At 42.1% G+C, this 16,424-nt stretch overlaps 1 protein-coding gene across 5 annotated transcripts in view; it reads left to right on the top strand.

The window, feature by feature from the left end:
* Positions 1 to 16,171, top strand: part of LOC144528557 (uncharacterized) — a 55,361-nt gene extending 39,190 nt beyond the window's left edge. For 3 of the 5 annotated variants that reach the window (XM_078267223.1, XM_078267225.1, XM_078267224.1), the window contains exons 3-4: positions 7,149 to 7,376; positions 10,562 to 16,171. In XM_078267223.1, coding sequence (XP_078123349.1) covers positions 7,149 to 7,376; positions 10,562 to 12,192 — 1,859 coding nt within the window. In that variant the 3' untranslated portion in view covers positions 12,193 to 16,171. Of the gene's footprint in view, positions 1 to 1,909; positions 2,161 to 5,285; positions 5,379 to 7,148; positions 7,377 to 10,561 lie in introns of those variants that run through there. The other 2 variants (XM_078267222.1, XM_078267221.1) reach the window with 2 other exon arrangements.
* The last annotated feature ends 253 nt before the right edge of the window (positions 16,172 to 16,424 follow it).

The raw sequence follows: 16,424 nt of genomic DNA, 5'->3' as shown, positions 1-16,424 counted from the left end.
AAAGTAGTCAAAAAATGTTTGCATTTCAGACGGCCGACACGAACACACACGCCTATCAACTCGATAATAAAGCCGTAAAGTTGGCTGTTATAACTCAGGATAGGATTGGAGATGAAAAGTTTAACCGCGATCAGCTTCGTGGGCGCTCAGTATTAGCGGAGCACCAACGGTATCGGCGCCTATGCCCAGCAACCTGTTCGACCCAGAGGTGACCTGTCATGTTAATACTCAAATTCCTCGAGGCTCAGGCCGAGGAGGGGGGGTTGCAGCCATATTTGATTCAAGCTTGTTGGAATTGGAAATTGGTTTATTTGAAACAGGGACAATGCACAAATAAACATTAAACTTGTTAGACAAGAGAATATGTCTTGGGCCAGGTTATAGCAACAATTGCTAATTTCCACCTGTAGTCCCTGTTAATTAATCCTAAACCTAAACTAAATTATAACTATAAGTTATATTTGTTGTTGTTTACTGAGCTCCAGGTCCGTGTTCTGAATTTTTACCTGAATTCTCAGTTTTTATCATGTGTAGTCCTTAAATTGGACAGAATCCTTTATTATCAGACCATTTTTTAATAACTTTTGAATTCTTACTACCCGACTATATGAAATTAAATAAAAGCTTCCACACTAGATGCCTATCTGACAGTGTTATAGATACATTTAAGGAAGATATTCCAACAGCATTTAACTCAATGTCATGTTTTAATATAACAGAGGAGCTTTATGTTAACTTTAGTCCCTCCCAAATTGATCATTTTGTAGACGGTGCTACGGCCTGCCTACGGATGACTTTAGACTCTGTTGCTCCCCTCAAAAAGAAGATGATGAAGCAAAGGAAACTAGCACCTTGGTATAACTCCCAAACTCGCATTAAAACAAATCTCACGAAAACTTCAAATTAAATGGTGTTCCACCAAACTGGAAGAATCTCGTTCAGATTGGCAAGACAACCTATAGGAAGGCCCTCAGAAATGCCAGATCAGACTATTACTCACAAAACGTATGGGATTTTTTGTGTTGTACTGGGTTATACAGTGTATACTGAGTTTCTGTAACTTTCATCTTTGTATGAAAGAATATAATTCATGTTAAAAGGTATAAGTAAAAAAATAAAATAATATATGTATATGTTTTATATATGACAGCAGTGTTTCTCTAATGGGCGTACGTGTCCCCCTAGAGGTACTCTGGAGGACTGCAGGGGGTACGTGAGATATTTAATCAAATGTTTAACAGTTACAAGGCTATTGTCCATAACATTGTTCCTCTTTATGTACTTTTTTTTCCTACCACAAATGTGACATTTTGACCTATTCTTGCCTTACTTCCTTCCTTCTTTCTACCATATTTTTCCAAGTTTTTGTCTTTTTTACAGTTTTTGTCTCCTTTTCTCATTAGCATTTAAATGTTGTTTTTTTCAGTTACAAGGCTGTTGTTTAGTAAATCTATTGCTGACAGCACCGTACTGTTCCTCTTCATAGAGACTTTTGTTTCTACTGGCTTAAAGAAACAATTCAAAAGGGTGTTTTGCTTTGTATGTTACTTGTGCATTGGCTGTTGTGAGTTACGGAGGGCCGACAATAAATACATGTTCACCTTCGGACAGACAAAAAAATCAGATGAAATTACACTGCAAGACCAAGACTTGTATCTTCTGTTTGACACATTAAAGGAAAGGGAAACAAACTACCATCATCTTTATTTAGTTCATTGTTTTCTCAGAGCTCTGAAAATATAATAAAGTATTTGTCTTTCTTTAAAAGTGTGTTTTAATCATTTATATTACTGCCTGTTTTCCAGAGGAAATCTGGAACACTTCCGGACTTTTATTTTGAAACTAAGCAACTAATCTGCACCGGAAGCTGTAGTGTTACTGCGGCTAACTTCATAATTTGAACAAGATGGCGTCTAGCAGAAAGGTGTGTTATCAGAGTGTCTTAGTTGTGTAGAGAAAGAGGTAAAATGTGTAAAGTCCAGATGCTGAGAGCGTTGGTGGAGCAGCGACTAACTGCGGCTGCTGAAGAGATATTTGGGCTGTTTGAAAGAACGATAGCAGAGTACGAGGAGGAACTTTGTCGTTCAAAAGAGGAGAACGAGCGACAACGGGAGCTACTGGACGCTGTTTTCAGCCCTCAGCTTCGGTTACACAGAGCAGGTTTGGTCATTAAACCTTCAGTTGATCTTTCTCTCCTTCCTGTCATCTCTTCTCTCAGCAACGATAGGACGATAGGACGTATGTAAATAATCATTTAGTCATAAGATCTATTGGAATCTTCGCTCTTTAACAGGCCTTCGCCAAACCCACCAGACTCCATGTAAATAATCAGTACTTTTATCATCGTAAAACACACTGCATTCAAAGTGGACAGAAACACAATAAAACTATCAAAAGCCATCTTGGTTCATCTTTCCACTGTTCCAACAATCACCACTCTGGTTTGGTTGAAATTAACCCTTAATTCACTGATTTACATGTGGAAATATGCTGGTTCTATACACGCTAAAAGTACAGATTATTTACATGGAGTCTGGTGGGTTTGGTGATGGTGATTTCGGGGCTGTTTTCTAGATAAACAAAGGTTCTTATTTAATAGGTATAGTAGTGATGTTCACCTTGGAACACAACAGCACAGTACTGTAACCACTGAGGCTTAGAGGGTGTGTGCGTGTGTGCGCGCTTGCTTGCGTGTGTGTCTCTGTGTGTGCTGCGTATGTGTCTTTGTGTCTCTCTCTGTGTGTGTGTGTGTGTGTGTGTGTGTGTGTGTGTGTGTGCGCGCGTGTTTGTGTGTGTGTTAGGGGTAGAACGGTACACAGAAGTCACGGTTCGGTTCGGTACAATGGAGGGAAAAGCATAACAACAATTTCTTTTTTATTGTGCATGTCTCAGGCTGTACCACCTAGTGTCATCCAGTCTGTCCCCTGAGCTAGCTGTCTCAGGCTGTACCACCTAGTGTCATCCAGTCTGTCCCCTGAGCTAGCTGTCTCAGGCTGTACCACCTAGTGTCATCCAGTCTGTCCCCTGAGCTAGCTGTCTCAGGCCGTACCACCTAGTGTCATCCAGTCTGTCCCCTGAGCTAGCTGTCTCAGGCTGTACCACCTAGTGTCATCCAGTCTGTCCCCTGAGCTAGCTGTCTCAGGCTGTACCACCTAGTGTCCTCCAGTCTGTCCCCTGAGCTAGCTGTCTCAGGCCGTACCACCTAGTGTCCTCCAGTCTGTCCCCTGAGCTAGCTGTCTCAGGCTGTACCACCTAGTGTCCTCCAGTCTGTCCCCTGAGCTAGGTGTAACAGCCTGAAGTGTATAAAGTAAGCTGTAAACAGTCAACAGTCAGTAGGCTACCCCACATCATCTCCAGACTCCATCTGGAACAATCAGCTAGTAGTGTGATATGGGAGACAAGTGCTGCTCTCAGATGTGAATCCACAGAGCAGTTGACGAGTTTTTGGCGCAAACAGCGGAGCTAACAGTGGAGCTAACAGCTAACGGGGGAGCTAACAGCTAACAGCGGAGCAAATAGCGAAGCAAACGGGCCTGAAGGCCATTTGTGGTCGAGGCAAGAAGGGATACAGCTACGTCCGTGTTTGGTTTGGAAGGGACTAGTCCATGGTGTGGACTCACTGGACCGACTCGACATGTAGGTAGGCATGGGTGTATTGTAGGCTGACTTCACACTTCATGTAGGGCCCTATGGATTCTTATAGCTCTTTAGAGTCTCATTTTCACACTGGCCACCGAGCTAAACAACTTTTCTGAAGGAAAAACTGCAATCTCTAAGCTTTAGCTGACATTACCTTCTGTCTGTGTTTCAGCTTTGCCTCCAGACGACAAAAGCCAGATTGGTATTAAAGATGTGTGCGGGGCTGGCTCTAGTCCTTTGGTTGCCCTAAACTGCAAACGTCACGTCACGGCAACTTCAAACTAAATCATTAGTGTCACGTTTTCCCCTAATTAAGAAATGATCGATAATTATCAGTTCAATCTAAGAATCAGGTTGACAAGTAAACGTGAGGCTGAGGGGGCGCCCTAGGATGATTCTGTTATAAATGAGAAGTAGACCTAAGGGCGACACGGAGCCCCCAACACATTTGACGCCCTAGGCAGTTGCCTAGTTCATCTATAGCAATCGCCGTGTGTGTGTGTGTGTGTGTGTGTGTGTGTGTGTTTTAGGGCTGCAGCTATCGATTATTTTAGTAGTCGAGTATTCTACCGATTATTCCATCGATTAATTGAGTAATCGGATAAGAAATACTTAGTAAGAAATACTTAGTAAACAGCTATAGTAAATATTTATTATTGCTGTTTACTAAATTACCTGTCTTTTGTATATATACAAAAGACAGGTTTCCTTTTTTAGAAAAAGCAAAATTTTTTATTGCCAAATTCCAAGACCCTTAAAAAATAAGTACATTTTTGGTGGCCCAAATGTTAATAGGTCATATAGTCGCAATGAATATTTTGCTCAGATAGAAAATCATTAATTTACAATAAGAGAATACATTACACACATGTGTGTGAACTCACATCCACTTTTACAACCAGAGACGGAAGACCAGACTGGAGACTCTTCTGAACCTGAGACTGGTGACATGGAATAACGTTTGTGCCTTTTTAAAGGGATGGTTTGAAGTGATTTCACCCTAGGGTCCTTTTGGCCTCGAGCCTCGCTACCGCTGCTAGCTAGCTTGCTCGCCGATTCGCCTCCATTACTTGTAGGCTCTTCCAGCACTAGATGTCGTGATCTGTGCGGGATCTTGCAGGGTCTCGCACGATCACCCTGTGTTCCTGAAAAAGTTTTTGGTATATCCAAAGTTTTTAATTATTTTTTCCTAAGTGTTTACAACTTAGTGTTAACTAATAATTGTTGCAAACTGGTACTACCGACAAAATATTATGTATGTTATTACTATAATATTAGTGCATTCCTGGAACTAGGCGTCTTGGATATACCAAAAAACGTTTTCAGCAACACCGGGTGATCCCGCGAGATCCAGCACAGAGCACATCTATTGCCAGAAAAGCCTCCCGGTAAAGTAGTGAAGAAGGAGCAAGAAGCGAGAGAACAGAAGAAGAGATCAACGAAATGGCAGAGTTTGAGGGTTCCCACACAGACTAATGTGTGGCGGTGCACTATCAACACCGGCCACCACACATTGCGTTTCGTTATTATTATTATTATTATTATTATTTTTTTTTTAAACGCTATTTAAAACACATTCAGCTGCATTTCCTTTACCTACTCTCCTCCGTCTCTCTGTCACTTGTGTCTCGCTCACACACACACAGCTCCTCCCACCGTGCGGTGTTTGGTGTTTTTAGCCCCCAACGTCGCCATCGAAGGAGAGAAGACTGCTGGCGAAATTCACAAGTTCACGAAAGGTTGGTATCTATCTCGTGAACACCTTTACACCATCACACATTAAAAAGTTCTATAAAAATATTTTATATTCTGAATACAACGTTGTCAGTGTGTTAATGCTGGAGTCCCGACCCGACTAGCAAACAAGTGATTGTGCCCACTTTAGAAAGTTAACTAGTCGCAAGTTTGCGGTAAAATGCAGTTGGGTTGTCGAGGTCAAAACACTATATGTAGCAGCTGTGAATCAAATTAACGTATTCTAAATAATGTTATGTCATTTTTTACTCTTACACTGAATGTTTTCTGCTTAAATCCAGATGAGTAGGGGCGACGACGATGAGGTTGGCATCAAAGGATGAGTGGCTCAATTTTCAAAGGTTGTCTGTACCTATTTGAGCCTGAATACATGGACAAGGAGCTACAACTAATGCAATGTAGAAGTTTGGTACCATTCCGGCAATTATTAGTAGGATAATTTACGAGATAAACCTTGGTTCCATTAGCGCCTGCACTAAGCCATTCGGCTGATTGCGCTAACTCCTCTGATTAAGCAGAACGTTGGGCATTTGTCATCTGTGGTCCGGCCTAGTCTAAGGAACCTTGGGGTGACATTTGACAAATCCCTATCTTTTGAAACTCGCATCAAATCATTGACCAAATCCTGTTTTTTCCACTTACGCAACATTAGCAAATCAAGGGCTGTGGTCTCTCAGTCAGAACTGGAGATGCTCATCCATGCATTAATTTCCTCCTGTATTGACTATTGCAATAGTTTGAGTATTGCACTCTTCCCCTCACTTAACAAATCTGTCTTTCACCGCCTGCAATCCATTCAAAACGCTGTTGCAAGGCTACTTACTACAACAGGCGCACCCATATCACCCCTCTCACTCAAGGCTAAAGGCCATGGTGCAAAGGACCTTAGGGTGAAATTACTCCGAACCATCCCTTTAACTCCAAGAAAAACTTGGAAAAAAGAGGCCCCAGAATGGAGCCTTAGAGAACTCCGCATTTCATATATGTCCGCTCAGATTTTTATCTATAGACACAACGTAGTCCCTGTTCTTTAAGTAGGATTCAAACAAGTTATATACGAAACAATGAAATAAGAATAATATAAGCCTTAAGTGTAATCGTCAGTCTTTAAAAAGCCCCGAGGAACAGCGCCATGTCTTGAAGCAACCATGGGCTTAGCGGCCAATGGTGGAATTGCAAGGTCTGTCAACCAGCCAGCCCAGAAGGACATTTCCCATAGACTTTACATGGCAAAAAAGAAACGTCTATATGTCAGCGGATAGTTATTTTGGGGATACATCAACTTAACAGTCCGAACACTTAAATGGTCCTTGTTCAAACCATCATGTTTCAAATTGCACTAATAGCCAAATCCAGAATTATTTAATGCACATGTAGAACGGGAGAAGACCTACAGGACTGCGCCCACGTCGCCCTGTACTGCAGGCTCATGACGGTTCTCCTGAGATCCTATAGCTGTAAAAATGTATGTAATGGCTATAATTCATTATGTATATTATCTAATGATACATCCGAGCGCTGTATGCTGTAAAGCCTGTAACCTGGATGCAATGTTATAAACATCTCTGTTCCCAAACTGCCAGGGCTAGCTATCTTCAGCGGTAGCTGGAATGAATGGGGCTTCGTGCCAAAACACTGTCCATCCAGTTCTCTTAATACATCCATGGTCTTTACAGCTTGAGCACTCTGGAAGTTAGTATGCAGAAGCATGTAGTCCCTGTTTTCCTCAATGTGTGTTCCCCTGTTTCCGGCAGATGTGCAGCAGCTGTTGGTAGTTAAAGAAGAGGTTTCCCCTGAGCAGCAGAAGTGTAGCTCCAGTGTGGACCAGCAGGAGCCAGAGCCCCCCCCACACATTAAAGAGGAACAGGAGGAACTGTGGAGCAGTCAGGAGGGAGAGCAGCTTCAAGGGCTGGAGGAGGCTGATATCACCAAGTTCCCATTCACTCCTGTCCCTGTGAAGAGTGAAGATGATGAAGAGAAAGGTAGGAACAACTTGGACGTGTTTATTTAATGTGTTTTTAGGGGAAGGGGGAAACACTCTGCAGAAGTCTAGGGCTGCCCCCTCTGAGTGGATTAATCGACGAATTGGTTGTTCTTAACAAGTTGTATTGGTGTCTAAACTTAACTGTCTTCGCTGCATGACGCTCACCTTTTGTCGGCTAAACTTAAATGTAACAGCCTCTAAGAGGACCATCACCTCTCGATGCTCAGTACCCGGCGTCACGGGACCAGCCGGTGGTCTCTTATTCCATGTGTTATCATACGAACAAAGAATGCATTGTTCAATCTGTGTGGGTATGCTAAATTACACTCTATAGGTTTCCAACAAGTAACAAAGTCAGGACTAAGTCAATCTGATAATGATCTCAAGGCAAGGTTGGAGGTGGTAAAGGTAACATGGAGAAGAAAATAATTTGTGGTAGTATGTCTATCTTAACTATTGACACCCGAGCTTGTAGTGATTTTGGGAACTAAGACCATCGATCAAGATCAGGTTCCATTTAATTGTATATTGTAGGCTAGATCTGCATTTCGCTGTCTTTGTACATGTACACTGCACAATGACAATAAAGTTGAATCTAATCTAGATGTCCTGGAAGTTTTTATTAGCAATTATATTAAATGAGGGCAAAATGTCCACCCCCAAGTAGTGTATATCCTCGACGTTCCACTTACGGGATTGTTCCGGTTACGATAGAATATCTGTCACCTTCCTCTGTCTCTGTGTTGGCGTTCTAAACTCTGGTAGATTTATTAGGATTACAGTTAACTGCTCCTCAGATCTCTGCAGGGTAAATCCAGACAGCTAGCTAGACTATCTGTCCAATCTGAGTTTACTGTTGCGTGACTTAAACTACTTTTGAACGTACACGTTCCACCAAAACAAGTTCCTTCTCGAGGCTATTTTGCAGAGGCACCGTGACTCCCTCCGGCACTTAGCACCACCCAAGATGATTGTGATTGGTTTAAAGAAATGCCAATAAACCAGAGCATGTTTTTCTCCCATCGTGGATGCTGTGTGGACTAGCCCGACCTTCCTCCACAGCGCTGTGGAGGTAGGTCCGACAAAGCGAGACTAACCCCCAATTGCTTAAATTGTTTTACAATAGGAATACGTTGGAGTAATGAGCTAGGGTCCAGTTTTGAATTTAATGGAAATAGGGCTGATTTCGTTGAGTTAAGTTTTATAACAGGACAGGGAACTGAATTCTGCAAAAGTTTCTAAAATATGATGTACTGAAGTGGCAGCTTTGTTTAAGTATAACAAAATTTCATCAGCATTAGGGCTGGGATGATTCATCAACATCATCGATTACAAAAATACTTTGATTTTCATAACTTGCGTAGGAATGGAGGAAGATGACATCCCCCATAAAGGCCCTGACACACAAAGCCGACGGCCGGGTACAAGTGGCGACAACAGCCAACTGTGGTGTTGCATCACGTCGGCGCCGGTCGTCATGGCCAAAAAATAGCACTTCTAAATTACCGTAGAGACTACAGCTAACGGCCAAGTACAACGTACATTCTGGGCACACAGTAAAAAAAATTATACCCACAACAAACAACGTTTGCTCGAGCAGCACTCAGAGCCTACGGTCCCTCTGCTTCACTTCCCGCCGGGAATACAGCTGTAACCGGGAGATGGCTAACCAGACTGTGCCTCTCCTGTTCTGTCGTCTGTTCTGTCAGCAAAGAAGCATCCCTATGTGGGAGCGAAGCGGAACTACCCGAACTGCCGGCTGCTGACTCGTTAGCTAACGTTAGCTTGCTAATTTCACCCACCCAAATTACCTTCATCATACACTGGTTACAGAAAATTAGCCAAACAAAATTGTCACTTATCTGGCAATGGCAATGTGCTTTCCTTCCATTTGACAACAGCATATGAATTAAACATTAGCTAAATAGTACTAATGTAGAGGCTGGGCATCTGGCTGGTAAGCTAGCTAGCTTGCTTGCTAGGGGGCTAATTGTTTAGCGGTGCAGAGAGAGAGAGGTCTATTACGGTCTTTATATTAAATATTACAATATAGGATATTTGTATATTAAAGTTAGTTTATTTTGTAATATGTAAGTATGTAGAGATCTTTTAAAAGACATGTTATTGTGGCAATAAATATACCTTCACAAGTAGTTATGTAGCCTAGCTATAGCTTGTTGGACGTTTGCCTTCTTATGGACTGTGGTAGAAGTTCTAGGTGAGATCTGAAACAAAGCTTTAGTCAACAAATTCTTTTAAGAGTTTATTTCTTGCAAGAAAGGTTCAATACATCACAGCACAAGGTCTGGAAGAATGAAAAAAGATACAAAAGACTCACTCACTTAAAAACCCTCTCACAAGATGGCAGACAGGGTATGGGCATAAAATTAACAGCCCTCACCAGCGGACAGCACATGGGAAGGGGTGAATTACTAGCCCTTCTGACTATCATTCCATCTGACCTCCAAATCAGGGACCAAAATGGGAGGTAGAGAAAAACCAGTCCCTGCACTTTAGATACAGAGAACAGAAGAACATAACGTTTGGCTATCAGGATCCATACATCAATATAGGGGTAAAGAGGTCATGCTGCTAAAAACAAAACAAAAAACAAGTCAGTAGTAAGATATGTTAAAAGACAAATATGTGATTTTTTTATTACAGGACATAAAGTGCAAATATACTTATTCCAATAGTTCAAACCTGTTGTGTGTTTTTTAGAAGGAACATTTAAACGTAATTTGGTCACAGTCAACATTATTAATAAAATATTTAAATATAAATTAAATTTTTTGTATTCATTTTGGGGTAATTGTTATACTTATCAAGTAGTAATAAAAACAAATCTTTAGAATAATATCGAAAAATTAATCGATGACATAATAAACAAATAATCGTTAAGCAGCATACAACAATATGACATGAGTGGTGTTATTAAAAGTGACGGGGGCGATAGCATTCTGTTCACCACAAACCAGCCAGGCCTTCTCCAGGTTACAGTCCCCTTTCAATGACCTCCAGACCTTCCTGTTAAGTTTAAATCTTGTTCTCACCACTGTCAGTTACACTGTGAGTTATGAAATGTCAGGGGATCTGTTCCGAAACCGAGGCAAGTTGTTGAATGGTGCAGTTGTCTTGGTTTTGTCTGACGTCCCAGTTTTCCTTAATTTGTGTTTCCTGCAGATGTTGAGCAGCTGTCGGTGGTTAAAGAAGAGGTTCCCCCTGAGCAGCAGGAGTGCAGCTCCAGTGTGGACCAGCAGCAGCCACAGCCCCCCCCACATATTAAAGATGAACAGGAGGAATTATGGAGCAGTCAGGAGGGAGAGCAGCTTCAAGGGCTGGAGGAGGCTGATATCACCAAGTTCCCATTCACTCCTGTCCCTGTGAAGAGTGAAGATGATGAAGAGAAAGCTCAGTCCTCACAGCTTCATCAAAGACAAACTCAACACATGGAAACAGAAGCTGATGGAGAGGACTGTGGAGGACCAGAACCAGCCAGGAACTCACATCCACATCCACTTCTACAACCAAAGACTGAAGACCAAACCAGAGACTCTTCTGAACCTGAGACTGATCACAGTGCTGATTGGAAGGAGACCAGAGAACCTCAGTCAGCTTTAAAATCTCTGAAACATGATTCAAGATGTAAGAAAACATTCAGCTGCTCTGAGTGTGGCAGAAGATTTGGGACCAAGACACATCTGAAGAGACACATGGTGACTCACACAGGAGAAAAACCTTTCAGCTGCTCAGTGTGTAATAAATCTTTTACACAGAGTGGAAATTTACGGTCACACATGAGAATCCACACAGGAGAGAAGCCTTTTAGCTGCTCAGTTTGTAATACATCTTTTACATGGAGTGGAGATTTACGGTCACACATGAGAATCCACACAGGAGAGAAGCCTTTCAGCTGCTCAGTCTGTAAGAAATATTTTACACAGAGTGCACATTTACGGTCACACATGGCAGTCCACACAGGAGAGAAAAGATTCAGCTGCAGTGTTTGTAACAAAAGATTTTCCTGCCGTTCTGATGTCAAAAAACATAAATGTGTTGGTCCGATGGAAACAGAAGGTCATAGAGAGGACTGTGGAGGACCAGAACCAGCCAGGAACTCACATCCACTTTTACAACCAGAGACTGAAGACCAGACTGGAGACTCTTCTGAACCTGAGACTGATGACAGTGCTGATTGGAAGGAGACCAGAGAACCTCAGTCAGCTTTAAACTCTCTGAAACATGATTCAACATGTAAGAAAACATTCAGCTGCTCTGAGTGTGGGAAAAGATTTGGCTTCAAGTCATACCTAAAGAGACACATGCTATCTCACACAGGAGAGAAGCCTTTCAGCTGCTCAGTTTGTAATACATCTTTTAGACAGAGTGGAGATTTACAGAAACACATGAGGGTCCACACAGGAGAAAAACCCTTTAGCTGCTCAGTTTGTAATACATCTTTTAGACAGAGTGGAGCTTTAAAGATGCACCTGAGAATCCACACAGGAGAAAAACATTTCAGCTGCTCAGTTTGTAATACATCTTTTACACGGAGAGATGGTTTACAGAAACACATAAGAATCCACACAGGAGAAAAACCTTTCAGCTGCTCAGTTTGTAAAAAATCATTTCCACAGAGTGGAGGTTTACGGTCACACATGAAAACTCACACACGAGAGAAAAGATTCAGCTGCAGTGTTTGTAACAAAAGATTTGCCTGGCGTTCTCATGTCAAAAAACATAAATGTGTTGGTCCGATGGAAACAGAAGCTGATGGAGAGGACTGTGGAGGACCAGAACCAGCCAGAGACTGAAGACCAGACTGGAGACTCTTCAGAACCTGAGACTGATGACATGGAATAACGTTTGTTCCTTTGAGTCCAAGCAAAACTTCTAGACTACAGACTCTTTACTACATTTAACAATTATATATTAAACACTAAATATAAAATGTAAATAATAATAACCAGCTTTTCAAAATAACCATTGCAATGTGCAATTTTAACAAACACATACAAACTATACAAATATTTAAAAATATTTGTGCTAAAAAGTGCTAAACAACATTACAACTAAAACAATTATAACATTTTAACAAACACTGTACAAACTACACTCACCTAAAGGATTATTAGGAACACCATATTAATACCGTGTTTGATCCTATCCTATCAATATGGGCCAACATTTCTAAAGAATGCTTCCAGCACCTTGTTGAATCAATGACACAAAGAATTAAAGCAGTTCTGTAACAGTGGTAACAAGGCATGACGGATCCATGTTCTCAATCTGTTTACGCCAAATTCTGACTCTACCATCTGAATGTCTCAACAGAAATCGAGACTCATCAGACCAGACAACAATTTTCCAGGCTTCAACTGTCCAACTTTGGTGAGCTCGTGCAAATTGTAGCCTCATGTTCCTATTGTTAGTGGAGCTGAGTGGTACCCGGTGGGGTCTTCTGCTGGTGTAGCCCATCCGCCTCAAGGCATTTTCGCCCCAGGACTGACGCATACTGGATGTTTTTCCTTTTTCAGACCATTCTTTGTAATCCCTAGAAATGGTTGTGCGTGAAAATCCCAGTAACTGAGCAGATTGTGAAATACTCAGACCAGCCCGTCTGGCACCAACAACCACGCCACGCTCAAAGTGGCTTAGATCACTATTTTTTCCCATTCTGACATTCAGTTTGGAGTTCAGGAAATGCATTGAAGCAGCTGCCATGTGATTGGTTGATTCGATAATTTCATTAACGTGAAATAAGGTGTTCCTAATAATCCTTTAGGTGAGTGTATACAACACTAAAGTGCAAAAGAAAATGCAAAACAACATTAAAAATGCGCAAAGGTGGTCACAGTCACAGCTTATGGCAGAGCTGACATCTAGCATCACTACAGGCTATTCTCCTTGGTTTTAAAAACATTTAACCCTTTGGTAATTACACTCTTTTCCAAGTGGACTGTTGATACTTATTTTCATGCAGGCTGTCAGACTGTTGCCCTGCAGCCTGTTCCGCAAGTCTGTCTTGATCTATACACGGAGAGTGAATGATGTTTAGGTTATTTTATACTTTTGTGTAATATTTACAATTTTGATAGAATCTAAGATTGAGAGATGATGATGGTCGCAGAGAAATCCCTCTCAAAATTCACACTTGAGACCGGTATTGTGAGGGGATTGCTGGTAGGAGGGACAGGTTTGGGTAAAGCAGATGTAGCTCATCATACCCAGATGCCATTGCAGTCATTAGGCTTGTTCGAGATGAGCCAGGTCTGCGCAGAATCGATCACTGGCGATCGCCGCCCAATGCATGCTGGGTAGATTTGTGTCCGACTTGATCCCGACTTGCTCTGACGTCACGCACACGTGGGCAACGATGACCTCACGAGATCAAGGCGGCCGCAGTTTTTAGAGCCAGGCGCCACAGTTGCTTTCCATCGACTGCAAGACCCAGGCGGACCCAGGGCATGCTGGGAAACGCCGGCCTCTGAGCTGATCTAACAGCTGATTGGTTCACAATCGACTCAACATGATGTTTTATATCAACTTTTTATTGATTTTGATTTGGAGGGATTTTAACTGCTATTTGTCTGATTTAAAGGCTTATTCGGTACAGAACACCTGTTGTGTGGCTGATAGTGACGTTTAGAAGTCAGAGAGACTAAATCTGGTCAGATTACAGATCATCTCCAGTCTGTTGTTTATTAATATCAGCAACAGATCACATGTACAGCATTTTAACAGCTACTCCGTCATAATAAAAACAACTGGAGACGGTGTAGGAGCTGATATATGGGTCTGATAACATTTTATTAAATCAGAATCGAACCACAGTGTTTCTGTGACTTCCTGTTCAGCCTGAAGGCTGCTGGAATCAGCTGGAAACTGTCCGACTTGACAGCAGAGTTTTCTCACCGCCCTCCGGCTGCTGCCGCCTGCTCTCGTCCACTTTACAGGCGAGGAGCAGTTTATCTCCAACGAGCCTATTATGTCTAGCTGGGACTTGTCCTAATGGATGAGAACATTGGTCAATGACAGAAATGCGTGAACTTAGATAAACAACTTCATATGTTATGTTAATGACTCACTTTTAAGATTCCAGTTGTTGTAAGCACTTTAAAGCTCTGCCATTCTTGGAGAAGTGTCTCCTCATTGATGGGCGGGATCTGATTGGCCAGCATTTGTAGGTCTGAGATGGCACGACTCTCATCACCTTGTGGTCCTGGTGGACCCAGAGCACTTAAGGCACCGAGAATTTCAAGCTGCTGGAACCTCCGCTCCAGGTGCTGAATGAGGCTGTCAATGTAGGGCTCCGTTACCTATTAACATTAGATGTGAGAGAAAATTAAAATTTAGGCTGATAATATTTCAGAGACTGTTTATTCATTCTTGAGCTTGCTTACCTGTGTCTGAAAACGTGCCCATCAGGTGAGGTTGGAAAGAGGCGCCCCACGTCTCCCCCTCTCTTCTTCGGCGTCGATATTAAGATGGGTCACCTTCTCTTTGACCTGAGCTAGAGAGGAGCCCTCTGGTTGCTGTTCACCTGCTGCTTTAATTTCCCTTAATGTCTCAATGGTAACAGGAACCTAAATAGACATTTACAAAGGAAAACTGACATTTAATTCTATAAATAAAAAAAAATCAATGTGACATCACAACCTACATGGTTTTTGATTGCCATGAAATTGACATCTTCCTTCTGGAACAATTTGGAAAGCTGTGCCAGGTAGGGCAGGATGTCTGCCTGCAGGTGAACAGCTGCAACGAATCTGTAAGTTGCAAAGTGCAACCCTCGTGCCACTGGGTCCTTAACCTCCTGGGGTGGGGGTAGGGCAATTAATTCAAATCCATATGGAGTTTGGAGTCCACGGAATTTGGTGTAGCCTACGATGTTTTCACTTACTGTGACTTTCAGGTCCGCTACTTGGAGAAAATGAAGGTGCAGGTCTTGTGGAAAGCTCCCTGCTGGACTGATGAGCCTACGTCCCTCCTTGGATTCACGCATTTGCGCACATGCGCAACTTTGCTATTTCCTTTTGTAGTTCGCTGCGGACATGAGTACAGCTGCTCCTAAAGTTGCACGTTACTTGTGTAAAGCTTCTGTTGTGTTACCGTGTGCGTTATTGTGAACGTAAGTGCACAATTTTATGTCCATGCTGGCGTTGCATGTATCTTTGTGTAGTCAACATGACAGTATCTCTCTCTCTCCTGTAGGGACCACAATGGAAATAAGTCTTTGGGCTTTATTGTGTCATCCCTACTAGTTATGTATTTTTAATGTATGACACATGTACTGTTTCATTTTTTTTTTTATATTTAAGTGGTCAAATAAAATCAATCACTCTTAATTATAGTTCAGGCTCATGTCTACTGTAATGCTATGAACTTACTGCAAAATCTATCATTCAGAAACAGTAGTTGATACTTTGATTCATGGATGCATGTTAGTACAGTGTTGAATATTCATTAATTACAACAATCCTGCTGAGGATTAGATCAGCTGTTGCACTCCCGATGGTGTTGCTGGTTTAATTGTTGAAGAGCATTTCACCGTGCCGCTGGTCTATCACGTGACTATTGTACCTGTATGTTGCTGTTATGTTCATTTGTGGTCTTAGACTGCCATCTAGTGGCCAATAGAGGTAACTGTACATTATACAGTTATACACATTTCCATATTCTGTATTTCCTTATTTTACAGAAACCCACATACAAACATACTATCGCAAGCAACAAGCACTGTATTCACCTGCTGGAATTGGATGTCAATAAATCTGTTGAACTAAAACCAAAGGTTGCAGCGACTCTCTTACTTAGTACACAGCCACCTCGGGTAGCGCCAACACATAACGTACACGGACTTCACAGGTATTGAAGGTGCTTTCTGAAAGTTTTAATGTATGGCACTCCCTCTGCTGCATGTTTACATGCCAGGGCCAGGCGATGAGCAGCACAGTGCACTGACACTTATCTTGGCCAGGTGTCGGTCAACAATTTTGCTGTGCCATTCTGTTTTCCTAAAATTAAAAATTAAAGTTTTAAGTCA

Source organism: Sander vitreus, chromosome 14 (assembly GCF_031162955.1).
Source record: "Sander vitreus isolate 19-12246 chromosome 14, sanVit1, whole genome shotgun sequence".
NCBI classification, from domain to species: domain Eukaryota; kingdom Metazoa; phylum Chordata; class Actinopteri; order Perciformes; family Percidae; genus Sander; species Sander vitreus.
Note: the sequence above shows the minus strand (reverse complement) of the source record. Positions and strands in the feature narration are given on the sequence as shown.